The sequence below is a fragment of the Nycticebus coucang genome, chromosome 2 (genome assembly GCF_027406575.1).
Source record: "Nycticebus coucang isolate mNycCou1 chromosome 2, mNycCou1.pri, whole genome shotgun sequence".
NCBI classification, from domain to species: domain Eukaryota; kingdom Metazoa; phylum Chordata; class Mammalia; order Primates; family Lorisidae; genus Nycticebus; species Nycticebus coucang.
Window position 1 is genome coordinate 5,554,237 of NC_069781.1, and position 20,944 is coordinate 5,575,180.

General features: G+C 41.6%; 1 protein-coding gene across 4 annotated transcripts in view; it reads left to right on the plus strand.

Annotated features, from left to right (window-relative positions):
• The window catches only part of MED27 (mediator complex subunit 27), a 225,568-nt gene that overhangs the window by 73,777 nt on the left and 130,847 nt on the right, over positions 1 to 20,944 (plus strand). For all 4 annotated transcript variants that reach the window (XR_008373858.1, XM_053559137.1, XM_053559138.1 and 1 more), the window contains exon 3: positions 8,135 to 8,265. Coding sequence is in view for 3 of the 4 variants with exons in the window: in XM_053559137.1 (XP_053415112.1) it covers positions 8,135 to 8,265 (131 nt within the window). In the remaining variant the exon portion in view is untranslated. The remainder of the gene's footprint in view (positions 1 to 8,134; positions 8,266 to 20,944) is intronic.

Consider the following 20,944-nt stretch of genomic DNA (forward strand, 5'->3'; position numbering starts at 1 on the left):
CAATTATTATGGAGGAAAAAAAGGAAACCCAAATGGCATTTAGCATATAAATAATGCCACAGTTGAGCAGAAGCACAGCCTTGATTTGGTGTCCTGCTTTCATAGTAATTGAAGGACCTGAAACTTTGCTTCCCAGTAGAGAACAAATAGGCAAATAAATTGGAGGCTTCGTTCTTATGGTTTATTAATGCTGTTTTGAGCAAGTAAAAAGATTATTTACCCATAAAAACTCAAATCTAAAATCTAAAGGTTTTTAAAAAAGGTATTGGCTGTTCGAAAGAAGCATTAAGAGATAACAGGAAGACAGAGGCTAATATCATTATCTGATGTCTAGATTAAAATTCAAGCAAAACTATTAGATTTGTGTTATTTTTCAATAGCTGTTTTCCTCGACACAAATAATACCAGGCAGGCTTGCTTGTTTTTTGCTAAGGAAGAACCAGAATGCTATCATTATACATGGTTCTTTCTCATTAGCTGGAGACAAAACGTATTTCAATAATAAGGGGCAGAGGTCTTTGCAACTCCAAGTTGTGACATAGCATTCCTAGTTTAACACAGATCTTAGTTCTAGTGGAAAGCTTAAGGGTTTGAGGAAATACAACTAAATAAGAATCTCAAATCAGCACCCTCCCTACCAATGCCCCCGCATTTCTGCGTCCGAGCTCTGTGGGTGTGGATCGATCCAAGTGGCCTATGTCCTTAGATTGTAGCTCTGGGCTTTAGAGTGTAGGGCCCAGTGCATTGTGCCAGCTGACTGTGGCCCTTTGGGTCGGTGATCTGTAGAAGACAGGGCATTGATGTCCTTCTGGTTGCAATGATGTAAAATTCTCTCAAAGAGAATTCTTCAGCACATACAGGTTATATATGTGGATTCTTACAGACAAGAAAACTTATAAAAACCCATTAGGCAATTGTACATTTGTTCCCGCAGGAAAAAGATACATAAAGTGAACCCTGTATAGCCTGCCACCCTCTTATGAGATGTGTTACCTTAGGTCAGGACCTTTGTAAGGCTGGAGGTGGAGGTAGGGGTGGGAGTTGGCATCTCTGAGGCTCTTCTCTGATGGCAGAATTCTATGATTTGAAGTGATGGGAGTATAATCCCTGTGGATGCCTTTTCCTGAATTCACGCCTATAGACATACCCACTTTTGGGGGAATTGGAATCAGAGGGAAAAAAGATCATCTTCACAGCTCTATCATGATAGTGGGCACTTGAAATGCAGTGTGTTTGCTTTCATAAAAGGTCCACCATAAGAGGACCATTGGATGAAGTCAGGCTGTTTTCTAATTTGGCTACAGTACCAAGGCAGGCCATGGCACTCTTACTAATTTGCCAGTCTGCTTGTCTGGAGACAAATTCATTAACATCACCTATATGCAGTCCTACACTATCCTGGTCATTGTAGGGAATATAGAATAATCAATAGCAAAGTCTGCACCCTTAAGGTAAGTCTCCCTGAGTGGCAGCTTCACTTCTAGACTAAGAAATAATACAAGGCTGTCTTTCCCAGGTGCCCAAACCCACACTGATAGGAGCTGTGTACTTGGAGAGGGCAAACTGGCCTATAATGACTGGCAGAGGCAATGGTGGGGCTCTCTCCCAACCTCCTGATCCCTTCTCACCATATGGTGGGCCCTGTGGGCTAAGCTGGCCAGAATTCGTTATAAGTCAATTCTATCCCATTCTTTGTCCATAAGGTTGAGTTATTGGAAGTACCTATGTGTTTTCCTGGCATTCTTTGAAATATATATAATTACATATATGTAAACTGATTATTTATTTATTTATTTTTTTTGAGACAGTCTCATTTTGTTACCCTCAGTAGGGTGTCGTGGCATCATAGTTTATAGCAACCTCAAACTCTTGAGCTTAAGCAATTCTCTTGCCTTAGCCTTCCAAGTAGCTGGGACTACAGGCGCCTGGCTATTTTTTTTTAGAGACGAGGTCTTGCTCTGGCTCAGCCTGTTCTCGTACTCATGAGCTCAGGCATGAGTTCGGCCTCCCAGAGTGCTGGGATTACAGGCGTGAGCCACTGTGCCCACCCATGACTGATTTTTAAAATAAAGTAAATCGTACCTTAAGATTAGGAGAGCTCTTTTTTTTTTTTTTCTCCTTTACCCTTAACGTAAATCCTGAAGAAGTAATGATTTTCATAGTGGAAATAATCAAGTCATGATTGGTTCATAGTCTTGAGCTTTTTGAATGTTAGATTTTCTTTTCTTTTTTTTTTTTTTTTTGTAGAGATAGGGTCTCACCTTTATGGCCCTCAGTAGAGTGCCATGGCATCACCCAGCTCACGGCAACCTCCAACTCCTGGGCTTAAGCGATTCTCTTGCCTCAGCCTCCCGAGTAGCTGGGACTACAGGCGCCCCCCACAATGCCCGGCTATTTTTTGGTTGCAGTTTGGCCGGGGCCGGGTTTGAACCCGTCACCCTTGGTATACGGGGCCGGCGCCTTACTGACTGAGCCACAGGCACCGCCCGAATGTCAGATTTTCTTAAAGTGGGGTTCAGGACACGTGGCACGGACAGACTAATGCTGCATGTGCTGATGCAGCAGCATGGATCCCAGGGAGGTCCCAGCATCTAGCTTCTAAGTACTGGGTCTAACTGAATTGGTGAATTAGTTCAGCCACACCACTGGCTGAATTAGTGTATTGAACATGATTCGTTTAATGAATTTCCTTATGTTTACTTCTTAAACTTTGGTCTATCACAATACATTCCCTTTATCTATTTTAGAGCAAGTAAAAGCATTCAGAATGACGTGGAAGACAAGCAAGTAGAGAACTAGCCAGGGGGATTATTGATTATTGCTCAGTATTTTCTGAACCCAAAATTTAAGCCAGAAACTGCATTTGAATTGTTTTTATCATTTCCTTCCAGTATATGTCATTATCTGTATTTTGAAGCATATTAAAGTTAGTTGAATTTTCACCTCAATAGTTTGGACCTTGTTTTTTTTTTTTTTTAAAGATAGAGCATTGTTTTGTTGTCCAGGCTAGAATGCCATGGTGTCATCATAGCTCACTAGAACCTAAAACTTTGGCGCTCAAGAGATCCTCTTGCCTAGGCCTCTCAAGCAACTGGGGCTATAGGAGTATGCCGCTGTGCCTGGCTAATTTTTCTTAAAAAAAAAAAAAAAATTTTTTTTTTGAGACAGGGTCTTGCTGTGTTGCCCAGGCTGATCTCCAGCTCCTATTCTTAAGTAATCTCTTGCCTCGGCCTCTCAATGTGCTAGGTTTATAGGCATGTGCCACTGTACCCAGCCAGTGGGACTTTTTAAAAGAAGATTAAAAAAAGACCTAGGTTATCCAATGAAAAATTGTTTGTTAAGCCTATTGTATTAATAATGTAGGGCTATTATAGTACTTTACATCAAATACCCTTCTAACTCCTTTAGAAACAGAAGGGATAAAACTTTAGAGTTTGGTAACTACTAAGAGAGAATGTAAGTGAGATACATAAGATCACATGGCCTCTTATTAGTAGCAAAGCCCAGGAGCACTTTTCCAACAAGGATACTTATTAAAATTTACCAGGACCCTACCTGACAACATTTAGATCTTCTTGCATGTTCAGTATTAGATTTTAAGAGACAACTTTGCTTTTAAAACTATTTAGTAAAGCATGGTAGAAATAGAGTCTCACTGTGTTGCTCAGGCTGGTGTCCAACTCCTGGCCTCAAGCAGTCTTCTCGCCTTGGCCTCCCAAAGTGCTGGGATTATAGGCACGAGTTACTGTGCCCGGCTGGTTTCCCTAATTCTAATTGGTCTTTCCCCAGATGCTTATGAATTGTTGAGATTTTCTCAGGTATAGAGCTAATTAGTAGGTATTCTTTTCAGAGAAAGGGCTTTGGGTTGAGAACTGATAGAAAAATCCTAATTATTTATAGAAGATAGAAATTAATAGATAGCAAATTTGTAAGAGAGAGAAGTATTCTCCGAAATCCAGAGAACACTAATGCACTGAAATGGCTGTTCCCGTGAAGTCACTTCATGCTAAATAAAGACCCCTCCTTCCCCACTCGCCATGTTAAACACTCCCATTACCCACACTGGAAGGATGTAGAAGTTAAAAGAATAGATTGTTTTATTTTTTCCCTTTTTCATTTTATTCCCGCCAGTTGGTGGACAAATGATCTTAGAAAAATCACACCAGAACTTCGATAAGTTACCTTTTGAAGTAGAGTTGTTTCCATGCCACAGACTTTTGGAGAGAAGTATGTTTAATGAAATATTTTTATAGAAGATATTACAGAACCTGTAATTGAAAACTTACAGCAGTATTTTGGGGAGTGATATGTTTCTAATGTTAATTTGTAGATTTACTCTGAACTCTTTTCTTAGTGTTTTAGAACCATTGGCTAACTGAACATTTTCCAAGAGTCTTTTTAGATCTAAACTGTGTTTCATGAAATGGAGTATTTGGTGCTTAAATAATGTATAAATCCAGTTGGACAGGGGCTGCCTATCAGTTTTATTAACTTTGACCTTTTCTCCCATTATTTATAAAGGTGGTTCAGTAAATATTTAATGGGCTCCTTATAGATCTTGACAGGTAGAGGCATGTTCCTGGAAATTGGGGTACGTATGTATGGTTAACAAATGTTGCTTAATCATCATAAGGGCAGATTTTGTTTGGAGGGAAGAGTTGTCCTCCCATCTACACATGCTCTTAGAGGCAGGCACACTGTGTATTGAGAGCATCCGAGATGTATACAGGTTTCAAAGGGACCCCTTAAAAGAGCAGTTAGCATGCATTTCTGCTGTTTTGGTTTCTTTCACCAAATGTTGAATGATGCCAGGTGGATAAAAATCCCTCTTCCACACTGCGTAGTTAGCAGGACTCTCCAGTCGGAGAGTCAGCAGGGCTGGAATGGCTGAGCTTGCATGGGCCCTAATAAAACCCAGGGAAAGAGAGCCAAAAGAAGAGACGATTCCTTGAGCCAGGAGGGGGCCTTTGCCAAGCTGTCCTTCCCTGTTATTCCATAAAGCCCCATGCATATTGCACTCATTGCAGATTCTGGTGGGGAAGATCGAAACCCAAGTAGCTGACATTTTGAAACATTGTCTTTCAAACTTGTACTGTCCCTTGCTGCCATTGATTTCCCATTTAAGAATCTGTAGGAAAAAAAAAACAAATTTGAGCAAAATTTATTGGTCTGAGATGAGTTGTTAGAACCAAATTATGCCCCCCTTTTCCAACCTGAGAAGAGCTCCATTTGTATTATGAATGTGATGTATCTTTCTTTGTCTTGTGTCGGGAGCCATGAGGCTCCTATATAAAATCGACCAAGTAAATCATAAAAGCCTGTTAAAAAGCAATATGGATGCTCTAAACACAGACATTTCAGTCTTATTGGGTCACTGGATATCTTCATTTTTATAGCCATTTTTCAGGGGCAGATCATTTCAGTTGGTTTTATTTTCTTCACTCTCTATTTGTGTAGCCTGATGGCTTTAGGTGAGGCCATTCATTTTTCAGGACATTATTACCCTTTCCATTCAGGGCCCAGCCCCTTTTAATGGTGGTCACCAGTTTAATTACCATGAGCTGTAATGTAGCTGACTCAGCAAAGAAAATATGGCTTGAAAGAACATTTTGAGAAGAAACTGATTCAAAGCTTTAGAATGAATGACTATTTGTATGTTTAGTTTATTATAAATAAATGTTTAAAAGACCTGCTTAATTTGAGAAGAGATGAAGAAACATATCGGATGTTATAAATGATCTCAATCCAGATTCTTAGCTTGGCATTTTTACATTTGAATGTTTTATTTACATCTGTTCAAAATTGGAATACCTTTCAAGGATAATTTTATTATAGGGAAATTGATGACAACTCTTATCCAAAGTACATATGTACAGGATTAGAAAAAGAAGGTAAAAGTCATTATCACATGTCAAATTAGATATAAACTTCATTTGGCAAGGAGTGAGAATGATGACTTATATTTTAAATCCAAATTTCCTGATGGTAGGAGTTAGGGGGATTGACTGCATTAGGGCACAAAGGAGCTTTCTGCAGTGATGGAAATTTTTGTATCTTGACTGAGTTGGTGGTTACACAGATATATACATTTGTCAAAACTCATCAAACTGTACACTTAAAATGTGTGCTTTATATTTTGGGTAAATTATAGCTCAATGAAGTGGACTTTTGAAAAGTCCTGTTTAGTTTAGAACTATGCAGTTTTTTTTTGTTTCTTTGTTTTTCTGAGACAGAGTCTCAAGCTGTCGCCCTGGGTAGAGTACGTGGCGTCACAGCTCACCGCAACCTCCAACTCCTGGGCTAAAGCGATTCTCTTGCCTCAGCCTCCCAAGTAGCTGGGACTAAAGGTGCCTGCCACAATGCCTGGCTATTTTTTTTTTTTTTTTTTGGTTGTAGTTGTCATTATTATTTGGCAGGCCCGGCTGGATTCTAACCCACCAGCTCTGGTGTATGTGGCTGGCACCTTAGCTGCTTCAGCTACAGGCATCGAGCCATAGAACTAGGCAGTATTATTTCTTTCCCAACAAGAGAAATGGAAGTATAGATCTATACTCAAAATAAATGACCTCACCTAAATACAATGGTCTGTCCTGGCCGGGCATGGGTAGCTCATATCTGTAATCCCAGTGCTCTGGGAGGCTGAGGCAAGAGGATTGCTTGAGCCTCAGGAGTTTGAGAGCAACCTGAGCAAGAGCCAGACTCTGCCTCTACTAAAAATAGAAAAACGAGCCAGGTGTCAAAGCAGGCATCTGTAGTCTCAGCTACTTGGGAGGCTGAGGCAGGAGAATCATTTGAAATGCAGGGGTTTCAGGTTGCTTTGAGTTAGACTGATGCCGTGGTACTTTAGCCTGGGCAGTAGAGCAGAACTCTGTCTCAAAAGAAAAAAAATCTGTTCTAAGTAACCTTGGAGCTCAGCAGTTTGTCTAGAAATAAAGCAAAGGATGCTAGCACTGAACCCATTTAAAGGATGCTGCTTTCTTACCCCAATACATTGTTCCAGGTGCATGTACATGGAGGTGAGATCAATCTCTTCACCCTGTTCCCTTTAGTGAGCCTATATCCATTTGTTTACCTTGTTTTAAGATAAATTCATGAGCTTGTTCTTAGGATTGATACTTACCTTCACCAATGAAAATGGTAGCCCAGTGATTCTGAATGCTGACTCATAGCGTGTGCAAATCTGTGTCTGGTAAGTTGGCTTGTGGTCATGGCTCACCACAGTAAGCTGTGAGTTCTGTGGTTTTTATTACAAGTTGGACACAACAGTGGCAGGAGTTCTCAGAACTAACTTTGCCTCTAAGAGAAACCCTTAAATCTTCTTATTAAAAATGATGGCTTTACCATTTATGCAGAGCATATGTGAATAGTAGTGAAAAGTAAAGAGGAAAGTAAAAATTACCAGCTTGGTGCCTGCAGCTCAGTGGCTAGGGTGCCAGCCACACACACTAGAGCTGGCGAGTTCGAATCCAGCCTGAGCCTTTCAAACAACAATGACAACTACAACCAAAAAATAGCCTCCCAGCTACTTGGGAGGCTGAGTCAAGAGAATCACTTTTGCCCAGGCGTTGGAGGTTGCTGTGAGCTGTGATGCCACAGCACTCCACCCAGGGCGACAGCTTGAGGCTCTGTCTCCAAAAAACATTTTTTTTTTTTTTTGTTTGTTTACATTTTAGACAGCATCTTTTCAAGTGCTTTTTTGTTTACAGTGTAACCTGTTTTTTATTTTTTAATTCAGTGAAATGATTATGGTGAAGTTCTTTCCATATTTTAACCAGTCTCTCAGATTGTGTGTAATGTTCTGATTCTTTCCAGTTTTTCATCATCATGTAATGCTATGATTAACAACCTTTTTTTTTGTTTGTTTTTGTTTTTGTTTTATTTTTTTGCAGTTTTTAGCTGGGGCTGGGTTTGAACTCACCACCTCCGACACATGGGGCTGGGGCCTCTCTTTCTTATTTGTCACAGTGTCTTCTTATGGAGAAATTCCTGGGGGTGGAATGTTAGCAGCTGTATTTGAAATTACTTAAAATGTTCTAAAGGGATGAGATTATTAAGTACTGATAGTTTAATACCCTTTGTCCTGCTTTTACTAAAAGCTGTTTTTCTTCCTCTTTTGTTTTGCTTTTCTCCACAGTTGCAGTACCACGCAGGTCTAGCATCTGGCCTTCTGAATCAACAGTCACTAAAGCGGTCCGCTAATCAGATGGGAGTGTCTGCCAAACGCAGGCCGAAGGCTCAGCCCACAACTCTTGTCTTACCACTTCAGTAAGTGATGGCCTGAAAAATTACTTTAGTCCGGGCGAACTTTTATTTTGTTCTTGTTTTTGGCTGGGGAGAAGCGATTGTTTTTTCCAAAATGGTTTCTTTTAAAAATGTATCTTATCAGGTTTAGAAACCAAGCACAGCAGTAACATAACTTGCCTAGATCTTTGTGCAGTAGCTGTCATGCAGTTTGTATTTCACATATTTCGTGTGGGACTTTTCCACATAGTGTTTTAGGATACCTCGTAGCTTATTATTTGTTTCCTTATCACATTCCCAGTGGTGGCAGAACATGAGTTTGGCTGTTCTTATTTTACAAGGTAGTTTTTTTCTTAATTCTCTTACTTTTGTTCACTTTACGCTTAGTTTTTACAAGTGAGAGCAGCTGAGGAGTGCATTCTGGTAAGCTGTAGACCACCTAGGCTGAGAATCTGCTAGAGCTGGGATTAGAATCTGTGCTGAGCTCACTTGTTTCTTGTTAAATAGTAATGTGTGTGCTCTTCTTTCCCAGTAGGAGGGATAACAGATACAGTCAGATTCAGAGGCTTCAGCTAGCTGAATTCTTCACACGTGTGTCCATCCTTGTAGTCACCCCTTCCAGAATCCCGTCAGGGCTCTTCCTCATACTCCTGTTCTATACCTGTGCTGCTCTCCTCCTCGACTTTAACAGTATTCTGACTTCTTTAAACAGGTAATTTGGCCTGTCCTTGAACTTCATATAAATGGAATCATATAACTGAAAGGGGTTTGGCAGTGTACCCAGGGACGAGACCAGGAGAGGTTCAGGCCAAGTTTAATGAAAGGGGACTGAGACTGCCTGGAAAAAGATGGCGGCTACACCGAGAGTGGTGGGGGCTTGTTTTTATACTTGGCATAGGGGGAGGGAGATTCCATAGGTTGCTGGAAGCCTTTAGAGGGCTAGGGTCTTGTGGTGGAACTCTTGGGGTGAACCCAGGTAGGCCTTTTGTTCTGGGAGGGGTGATGGGGGAATGGTTTAGGCACCTAACAATAATAAGTTATCTTTTGTATCACCTTTTTTCCACTGTTAGATTCATCCAGTCTGTTCCTTGTTTTGTGGTGGTATATTCCTTGTTTTGTGGTGGTATATTCCCCCGGGTGGGCCACGGTTGACTCATCCATTCACCCTGTTGGGTTATTTTGTATCAGAAGCCCTAGCGGACTAGCAGGCTTATGCCAAGGCTCACTCAGTGATGGTGGTACATCAGTGTTTGCTGACTGCCTTTCTGTGGGCATGGCCACTGCCCTGAGGGACTGTGCTCCCACGAGACTGCAGTGCACTCTCTCACTTGGCCTGCTCCTCCTCCTGCACCTTTCGTTTACAGCCACAGTCACAAACTGCATTTTTACATTTCTAGTCCAAAGGACTATTCGTACGTAGACTCCCCCTTTGCTCAAGATCTCATTTATTTTTTGTTTGGTTGGGAAGTACTTTTGTACCTACTGTATGCTAGACAGGATTCTAGGTGTGGGGAATATAAACACGGGCAGATATGGTCCTCTTTCCTAAAGCTTTTCATTTAATGAGAGAAAAGGCCAAAAAAGCACCCTTACACAAATTAATAAATTAATACTATAAATTTTAGTTATGATTGGTGCTAGGAAGGGAATAAAACTGGATGGCAGGGTGTAAGGGTGGAAGACACTGCTTGAATAGAGTAGTCAAAGAGGGCCTTTGCAAGGAGCCAACGAGACAGAGGCAGGAGAGTAAGGAAGAGGGGTGAGCCCTGGGGGTCCGCCCTGAGACCGCTGCGTCTGTGATTTTCAGTCTACACTTGCTTCCAGGACACGGTGAACATAACCAACCAGCCTCCAACAAGTAGCTTCTGTATGCTGCATATACTCGCAGGCTCCATGTCGTTTGTTTTTTTTTAAAAAGGCTGACTACAGGAATGGCTTCTAGTGACGTAAGACAAGTGTTCTCACTATTTGGTAGAAAGCTTCTCAAGGAAACTTACTCTATCTGTTGTTTGTCGAGTGTTGATTTGGTGATTCGGCAAATCTCAACTTTCAGCTCTCTAAAGTCTACTGAGCCTTGTAACTTGTCATTTTCCCTGCGTGGATCGTCTACTGAGGCAAGATGTTTGGCGAGAAGTAAAAGACTTTCTAATGGTCCCATAAGACTGGAGCCAGAAAGTGTTTGTTGCTAACTCTCTCTTGACAAAAGTCAGTTCTTAGTCCATCTGTTCACCATTTGTTAATTTGCATTGGCTTGAAACCTGTTTATAGGTGACATGCTATTATGAGGACACTTAGAAACTATTTTAAGCATCAGGGCAATCAACAGACTCTGTTCTCATGCCAAAAAAAAAAAAAAAAGAGAGAGAGAGAGGTGTTCACAACTGTCATTATAAATTTATAATAAATCACTCAAAATACTTATTTTCAAAGAGAAAAGTGGTTACTGTGTCCTAAGAATACAGCATTGAAATGATTTCCTATACTAAGTAGGCTATTTCCTGTGAAAATTGGCAGCTACTTTTTCACATCATTGAGCTTTTTGGGCCCACGTTGTCTAGCATCCCTATGGATGGCTGTCCAGGAGGCAGGATCTGTGTCTAAAAATGTCCATTGGATTTTGATAGACCACCTACTATGTGCCAGTCATTATGTTGGTGTTGTCTAGAGCCACATTACTGCTAGCCTAAGAAGTTCTTTTTAAGTTAAAGAACAAAACAGTAGTGTATACATAATGTAGACTTAAAATACCAAAGATAACAAAAATAAACCATACTGTCACCCTAAGAAAGTTATTTAAGTTGTAATGGATATTGAACTAGACTTTTTTCTGTGTATATGTAGTATATAATTTCTAAAATCAAAACTAAGCTCCAGAAAGGATTGTATTGTAACAGTAATATTGTTGTTTATCATATCCCAACCTTTTATTGAATGGAGTTGTTAAATTTAAGGTAATTTAATTTGATCTATGGACTATTTTAATTTGCATGTTAATAGCTACATTTGGTTGTATTCCGTAGAAGACTCCTAATTACAAAATTTTTATTATTATTGTAATATATAAGCATGGCATAACTATAAACTAACTTTGTCATTCAGGAAATCCTTTGAACCCCCTTGTAAAATCCTCCAAGGTTGCCATGTTAGTTATTTATTACTTGATAATAAATCATTCCAAAACTTAGTGCTTTAACAACAATAAGTATTATCTCTCTGGGAGGCCTGTCTGGGTGATTCTGGCTTAAGAGTCTCTCAAGGCTGCAGTCAGCTAAAGGTTTGCCTGAGGTTAGAAGCACCTCTTCCAAGGTGGCTCACTCACATGGCAAATGGCAAGTTGGTACCTGGCTATTGCCAGGAGACCTCGGTTCCTCTCCACCTGGGCCTCCATAGACTGCTTGAATATCCTCATGACATAACATCTGGCTTCTGGAGAGCCAGCAATCTGAGAGAGCAAAGGCCAGCTGGAGGCTGTCCTTTCTATGACCTACTCTTGGGAAGGTACATAGTATTTAATCTACCTCATCCTATTCATTCTCAAGTCTGCCGTAACATTCAAGGGGAGGAGACGAAACTCTCCTTTGAAAGAAGTAGTGTCAGAATTTGTGGATGTATTTTAAAACCACCACATTTGCCAACCAGGAGAGAGACACATGCCCAAAGGAAAGAACGGCTGAGCTTACTTGTTCACGAAATACTTAGGGCCTGCGAGTGCTTGGTTCTGTGCCCTGTGCTGGAGACTCAGAGATGGCTGAGTCAAAATCTTGGCTTTCAGGAAGTTTAGAGTAGAGACAGGGGAACAAAGCGGCAGAGTATCCGAGCAGCGTGCACCAAGTTGACTGATTCGTCCAGCAGTGCCGAGAAGGGTCAGAGTGCCCCTGAGGAGTCCATGTAGGGACTCTACTTCCCCACATTTCTCCGCCGCCGCTGTGAAGGCTGCAGAAGAGCCAGCTAGATGCTTTCTTGCACAGGCTCACAGGATTCTGAGGGAGGGTTTTATTTCTAAACAGTATAGGAAACTGGGATAGGGCCAGGTGGCTGGTTACTCACATACCTCCTCTGCAGCTCCGCACATCTGTCAAAGTGACGATGGGTGGGTTTGTGCTGGCCATGTCGTGGTTGGATGGCACTAAGGCTACTACAGCAAAACCAGTGGCTTTGTTAACTGTTCTGAGACCACAGATGTGGCCAAACGCAGGAGATTTATACGTGTGTGTTTGTAAAATGCTGTTGGTTCTAACAGTAGTAGTCTTTGAAGACTCACATTCCCCTCTGAGTTCCCATAGGATTAGTGATTTATGGTATTAATGATTCATATCTTTTCCTCTTCCAGAGAATCCTGTAAGAAGATAAAATTGTTTTTTTCTGATGAAGAAAACCGTTTGCAGAAAGGGCACTAATTGTCTTCGTAAAGAGCCTGTGTGAACATTGTTGGGCTTTTCACTCTCATAGGATTGAGATCAGCCTGGAGAGTTGGCTATTTGGTTTGACTGATCTGTAAAGTTGTCTATGGAGATAATGTGTGTATTTAAGTAAGAGGTAGCTGTGTGTGTGGTTCATCTTAGATGACAGCCTTGACTTTATGGTGTTTTGGTATGATTTTGTGTTATGTAATGTTGGTAATCAGCAAAGCCAAGCTGAATGGCCTGGGACTCCTGGCTTTTCAGCAGCTTTGCTTGAAATGTTGGCTTTCAGTGACAGCAGAGGTGAAAGACTCTTGTGTCCTTACCCTACACACCTGGATCTCATTTAGGTTGAGGGAAAACAAACAGTTTTTCAGAAAGAAAAAAAGTTATTTTTTCTAATACTTACCTCCATCCCCCAAAGTTGTCAGGACAAGTAGTTTCTTTTTTTTTTTTGGTTTTTGGCTGGGGCTGGGTTTGAACCCAGCACCTCCAGCATATGGGACAGGCGCCCTACCCCTTGAGCCACAGGCGCCGCCCAGTAGTTTCTTTTGTATCACGTTACCTTCTGTCAAATTAAAGGCACTTTTCCTTCTTGAGTGTCCTTCTTACCAGTTACTGGAGATAAACTGTTCATGTTCCCAGCTAAGAGCGACCCTCCCACTTGTCAGCTGCGTCTCATCTCCTCTCACCTGCTCTGGGCCGCCTCTCCATTTGTCTCCTTTTTCTCTCCTGTACCATCAATATCCCTTTCTCCCGATCATTTCTGTTAGTAGATAAAACATGCTTACCCATAAAACTGTCTGCTGTAAAAACACCCGTCTCTTCACCTCTTCTAGCTTCTACAGCATGTCTTTCCTCTTTACAGCAAAAGTCCTCCGAAGAGTTGGCTATGCTTATTACCTCTAGTTTCTCTGCTGCCCAGACAGCCCCTGTTCTGTTTCTGTGTCTACACCGCGGCTTTGCCTCTTCTATACCGTCACGTAAGGAGAATCGTGCAGAACACACTATTTGCTTTCTGGTGTCTTTTACTCAGCATGAAGTTTGTGAGATTCATTTATGTTGTATGTATCAGTGATTCATTCCGTTTTATTGCTGAATAGTATTATCTGATGTTCTTTGGAGCCTGCTGGTACCATTTCCTTAGAGTGCTGCACCTGTTTCAGTATTGTCTAATACTGTCAAGAGTGCAGAGAGTCTTCACACTTTGATTCTTGGGTAACCTGCCTCTCAGGTTTGAGTAACAGCAACACCCCAAAAGCAGCATGCAGTGACAAGTGTTACTGGAAAGAGGTGCCACCGATTCAGGAGGTAATGGGGATAATGACACAGCACTTACCCGTAGGGGTTCCAGTGTGTGAACCACAGTTTTGCTTTTGGTACCGCCGGTCACTTGGCTCTGGGAGTTTAACTGAAAGAGGCTCATTTTGTGCTACTGCCTTGGACGCTAATTCCCAAGAAGATCATCAGTTTGAAATTACACATGGTGCTTATCCAGATGATTGGATTCTTTCCAAGATGTGTGGTGAATGCTGCTGATATTCTTGAAAGGCAGAAGCTCATGTTGTCTTTTGCTTAATGTAAACCAACAGCAATCATAGGGAACAAAGCAGCACCGTGTTCCGTCCTTGGCAATAGTGACGCACGAAGGCAGGAGGTTATTGTGGTCATAGATGTTTAAACGGAGCAAGGCAAATACCTGCCAGGCTAAAGCTCACTAAACCCAGAGTCTCTTCTTATAGCTTCCTGGCGGTTATATCAGCATCTCTTCTGTTACTGATTTTTGAGACTTTTTAGAATAGTTTTCTTTTTTCCTTCTGTCATACAAACAAGAAACTCCAGATTTCTGCAGTTCCCTATTACAAAAACCTTGGTAGATGCCTTGTGCACAGTGACTGTGAAGATACATCTTTGCGGGGCCTTGATTTTCTAATTGATTACCCAGGCTTTGTTTTGTTCCTAAGACTCCTGATATTTTGTTGAGGGCTCCTGATATTTTGTAGAATTTGGTTATATGGTGATTAATTGATATTAAAATTTTCAACTTCAATGGCTATGGAAGCCTTGAACAAGAATGTCTGATATCTCTTTTCATTGGAGTTTGGTTTAGTTTGCCTCCAAGCAGAGTAACAGCAGATAGACCAGGAATGAGGAGCAAACTGGTTAATTATCATGATCCTTAGAAATGTAGAACGTGGTCCTGAAGAGTAGCTTATCACCCAGGCTTGTACTACCTGAACTTGTGCTTCTCCATACTGTCTCACCTTGACTTTGGGCTAATGAGCAGAGCAGATGTTTTGCCAGTACTGATGTCCCGCAGAGGAAACAGAGAACTTTCCAGCTGTAAGTTTCCTGAGTTTTGGAAAAAATCATCAAAACTTGGGTAGAATTTCACTAAGTCCTTCTTTCCCCTATTGGCAAGTATTAAGTAACAATATTCATTAAATACCACAGAGAGGCTATGTAATAAAGAAATAATCCTAGGCCTAGGTGGCTATAACTCTCCAGAAGAGTCGAAATTGAGAATGTAATTAAAGATTAAAACATTGTTTGCATTCTAGAACATGGAGAAATCTTTTCTCTCCATTGCGGGACCATATTAATAAGGAAGAGATCAGTTTCAAATAACCAACACCACCAACGCTCATTTATTAACACCAGACACGGTTAAGCTGCCTGACTCAGTACTTCTTTACCTTTTTCCTACAAGACTGGCGTTGTCTCCAGTAAGACTGTGGGATAGCAGTCTTATTTCAAAAAAGGTGTCCATATCCATTCAGTGTCCTGAGTTTGAATAGGAATGTTTCATATGGCAGGGGGTTACCTATATTGGGATCCTAAATCCTGGAATTCATTATATCCCTCTGTTTTGACAACAGAACAATTCTCAGTCTGTTATTTTCAACCAGTTTTTGTGAAACAGTTAAAAGATAGGTAGGAGCTAGCATACCTAGCTATTTTAAAGTTTTATAGTTGTGGTCAGTGAAGGAGTGGGAGCACTGTAAATGTCACATCATCTTGACACAGTGACAGAAAGAAGTTCCTTGTGGTCAAATATCTGGTACTCAGAGCTCTGTGAGGTCAGCCTTCTTGCCCAGCCTCAGAGTGGGAGCGGAAGAGCCCTGAGCCCTGCCCCACTGGGTTGTAAAGTCTCACTGCCCAGTGGCCATTTCTTTGTCCTTCTGCTCTTTGTTGTTCACGCCTGTTTCCATTTGCCTTGAAGCATTGGAAAGCGTTCTGAGTCCAAGGGCGTGGGATCGTCTCCCTCACAGGTCTCATCTACAGTGCTGTCTGTCCTCGTTGGTTTTTGAACTTCTTGTTTGAGGGCTTAGAGAAGACACAGGCAGCAGTAGTTCCTGCAATGTGCTTTTTTATGTGTTTATGTGCTCCTGTTATCGGCAGGTAGAGGAAGAAAGTGTCTTTGAGTTTGTCATTGAGTAAGGAAAAATGTAACTCAGTGATCAGGCAGAAAGAAACCTTCAGCTCCTCTCTTGTGTAAGGCTTCGGTTTTGTATCGCTTCTAGGGCATTTGCCACTTTTGGCCCTGTGTTGTGGTTAAACAAAGTCCTTGAGGGCCAGGACCAGGGCAATCTGTGTCTCCTTTACTGCCTGGCCTGATTCGTGCTCTGAAGGCTGAACCAGTACGTACTGAAGGCTTCTCCTCTGTGCTGCTCCCCTGGCTGATGAGGCTGAGAGCATTTTTCTACATCTACGGTGTGTTTTGGACATTTGTTCATACTGCTTGTAGCTCTTAGTGAATTGGAAGTGCTGGGTATTTAAGTGGCTAGAAACCAGGTGCTATTTGGACAGATAGGAGTGCTCACAGGTGAGGCTCAGGAGTTGTAGGTCTGTCCCTGGTGGCAATCCTTCCTGCTGAGTGAGGATGATGGGTAGGAATGGATAGGAGTGGGTCTGGAGGTTCTGGCAGCAAGCAGGGCCTGGAATCCAACAGAGGCTGGCAGTGTGCTATGCAGGGGAAACAGGCCCCTGGGGCTGCTGAGAGGGGCTGCTAAGAGCAAAGTGGTATATTAGGAAGGATTAAGCAGGCAGCAGGATGCAGACAAATAAGAGGGTCCTTTGTAGTTGTTTAAAAGATAATCGGGTAATGTTACTTATCTTTTATCCCCTCTCTTTGGGCAAGAAAGTATCTCTGGGAGAAATAAACGAGGAATCCCTCATAAATATTAATGCAAAAATCTGTCTATAGAGAATAAACATAGGGACATTTTGTTTAAATGCTCTGTGTCGTACTTCATTAGCATGTATGTTGTAAAAGCTACTTCTCTTCCCTTGAGAGAACCACATTCAATTCAACTAATGGCCACAGACTGTATCTTGTTGAGATTGGCGCACTTCAGAAGGAAGGGAGAACTGATTTGTTCTCCCACTCCAGCTGGGGGGTTTCCTTGGTCCCCAATCTGTGGAAGTGCTGGCCTGTGGCAAGAAGTCAGGACGAAGTCCTGGATTCTGCCTTGCTTATTTAGACTCTTTGTGCGGATGTTTGGTTCCCACTGCCTGGTCCCCTAGTGTGTGTGTGTGCGGGGGCACTTACACTTTTCACTCTGAAAGTATTTCTTAACATACTTTTCATAGGCCAGGTGTGTGTTGGACCAGGCTAAGAATATAAAGGTGAATATAAACAAATGAGAAAGATGAGTTGCATTTGAAGCATGAGGTTTGAGGTGCTCTTAAGCCTTGGATGAAACGATATGATGGACTGGATTTACTTTGAGTGGGGGCAGTATGGTAATAAAAATAGGTGCTAATTGTTGAAACTGGATGATGAAAACATCATACTGTTAATGAGTATGGGGATGGTAGATGTAGTCTCTGGAGTATAAAATCTGCCAGGGATTGCAGAGGGAGACCAGAGGAAGGGCAGCAGAGGAGGAGTTTGTGACAGAACGCCCTCCCCTGACACCCCACCCCAGCTCGCCATCCTGCCTTCATGTGGCCCTTCAGCTTGTCTAGTTCTGGTCCTGGCCTCACTCTCAGCTGACCTGTTCTGTTCTGTATTTGTCTCAGACCAATTGTGAGGTAGGCTAAAATTTAAAACTCAGTATCTTCTATACAAAGAGAATCAAAGGAAAATTGCATGAAATAGAAAACTGTAATAAAGAACCTGGCCATCAAACACTAAGTCAACCATGGCAGCCTGCAGAAACAGTTTAAAAATTATATTTCACTGAATCCTGTAATTGCATCTCTCCTTTAAGGGTGATTTTATTCAAGAAGACAGCTGTCTAGTGTGGTTATTACATCACTCTGGCCGTCACTGGGCAGAGGAAGAAAAGGAATGGGTGGCTCTGAAGCACAGCTCATCAGATGGAAGCTTTTTTAAAAAATCTCTTTTTGCATAACAAAGAGAGCTTCAGGATCGTTAATATTTCACACCATGCCATTCCCAACTAAGCTGGTTGTAAGTGAAACTTTTTTTTTTTTTTTTTTAAGTTTTCTGTTCTTTCCTGGAATGAAAAGTAGTCTTGATGGTCTCAGGATGTCTTTCTCTTGGCCTATGTGGCCGTTAGTAACCCACAGATTCTAGCCCAGAAAGTCTCTGTTTAGGGTTATAAGAATCAAGCATCAAGCCACACAAGTTCAGGATAACATGAGAATAGGTGTGAGTAGGAAGTGACTTTTTCTCTCAGCTTGAGTTTTCAAGTTAGGATGGATTTTGATCTGGTGGTGGTAGTCACTCTGAGAGGACTCATTTGTGGTACCTACGCATGAGTTCTTAGTAATCAAACATGAAAACCCTGTTTTAGGCACAGGTTATACCTCTTTCTTGCTTACAGAGACATTAATTATGTCTCTCCAATTTTGGTCGCTGTGCAAAGAACTAGACATTTTGTTTGGAGATCGGAGGAGAATGGGAATGCATTTCTGAGCCTTGATTAAGCTCGGAGCTCAGGACCTACTTGTCTTTAGGATGAACAGTGAGGGCCGTTCCTCACTTTAGGGCAGCGGTTCTCAACCTGTGGGTCACGACCCACAGGAACTGTATTAAAGGGCTGCGGCATTAGGAAGGTTGAGAACCACTGCGCTAGGGACATTTGAATAGCTGGGTAATAGTGAACTAAAATAGGCTCCCAGGTCAAGGGACCAAGAGCTGTTACGGGGACCACAGCAGTTCTCTGGAGGCGAGGGGGCCCAGTGACTCCCAAAGTTGCCCTGGCTGCACATTAGAACCCTCTGGGATTTGGGGGGCTGTTCAGGAGGGGAAGCCCACTCATCCATATCCTTAAACAGCTCCCAGGATGATTGCTATAGGCGACTAAGATTCAGAACCTCTGCTCCAGAAGGGGTGTGAGGAGTGCCCCCAGGATGGAGGTATCTGGGAAGACAGCTGTCAGGACATCTACTATGAAGACAATGAGTATTGTGGGGAAAACATGGCAGAGCTTATTTGCTCAAGGCCACACAAGGGAACCTGTTGGAATTTAGAATAAGGTGGATCTAAACTTCATTACTTCCTCAGCAGTTCCCAAAATGTATCTGAGGTCATCAGTACCAATGATTTCCTTAACTAGTTGTAGCTTGTGACCCTCAGAAAAGGATAAGCTAGTGATATTTCACTTTTTTCTTTGAATATATTCTTCATTTACGTAAGTAGTTTGGTCTTTCTATAACTGAGGATGTTGTACTGTCCTTATGGACACTTTAAATGCATTTATGTAAATAAGTATACAATTTAATTTATCGCAATCCTCAGCTTAACAGGTGATGGCACTGGAGCCCACACCTTGTCCAGGTGGGAAGTGGTGGGTCTGGGCTTCTATGCAGGTCATTCAGTAGACGTGTACACAGTTTGTAGCATTCTTTTTGCTTTACAGCTGTACTTTTTAACAGCTTTATTATTTTATACAAAAAATATAAGTTACATGTGTTTAAAATGTGTAAATTGTGACATTTGTATTTTATAAATGAAACTTACCGCCTTACCACAGTGGTTCTCAACCTTCCTGATGCCATGACCCTTTAATACAGTTTCTCATGTTGTGGTGACTGCGAACCTTAAAATTCCTTTTGTTGCTACTTCATAACTGTAATTTTGCTACTGTATGACTCATAATGTAAATATCTGATATGCAGGATGTATTTAGGCGACCCCTGTGGAAGGGTCATTCAACCCCCTGAGGAGTCATGACCCACAGGTTGAGAACCACTGTTTTATGCAGTTTTCCTAACTCCCCACACTTGGAGTTACATTTCCTGAGACTTAACATCCCCAGAAACCTAGGGACACGACACTGCTCCAAAGAAATATCCTTACAAGTCTCTTAGAGTCTTAAAATAAAATTTCATGTAACTTTTTATCATTAAGCCAGTAGGAAACTTAGGTACGGTAGCTAGAGAAAGTTATCCTTTCCTTATTTGACATACAACAAAATAGATTTAGATTTTTTTTTTTTTTTTGGTGGACTTGAGCACCTTGGAAAAAATAAAACAACTGAAATAAGTAAGCAAATTAAAACCACTAATTTCCTTTCCCTTTCCTTTTTTCTCTTCAGAACCTCCTCCTATAATTCATGTGGACCCTTCTCCCAGTGCAGCATGCACAGTATCTGACTTTACACGTCAGATGTGGGGCTGGGATAGGTTCTTACAAATTAACGTCTCCTCTCCTTTTACTTTTTTAATACTTCTTTATTTTTAACAAAGGAGTACTTAGAATTTAAAGGTCTCTTGTGACCAATTACTTCAATGCAGGTCATTCAGTAGACGTGTAGACAGTTAGTGGCATTGTCCTCTCCCCGAAGGAGGGTCTGGTATTGTTGAGTGACAGTATTTACAGCCTTGAAAACCCAGACCTGGAAAAGCCAGGAGGCATCTCCTTTCTACTCTCATTTCATAATGAAAAACTAAGGGTGCACGTAGGTGAAGTTCTTCTCAAAGACGTTCCTGAGATTTTTTTAGTAACACAGCCAGAAACTATTTTCCCTTTGTGGACAAAGAGAGGATTATGAGGGAGGAAGGAAAAAAAAAAAACCCAAAACAATATATAAAGAACAGTATATAAAGAAAAAAAAAACAAAACCCAAAACAGTATATAAAGAATGTCTTTCTTTTTAGATGATGATTTGGGTCCTATCACGGAATTGCCACCCTGTTTTGCTGTTCTTAGGTTTTAGCAAGTGTGCTTCTTCCCTGCTTACTTACTGAGACTTGTGTGTGAACCTTGCAGAAGCCACAGCCCATTCTTTCTGTTTTTTTTTTTTTGCAAATAGCAGTGGATGGTTTCAGCATTTATGTTAAGAATGAGAGCTTTCTGCTTCAGTGCTCCTGTGGCCCTGGAGCTCTGC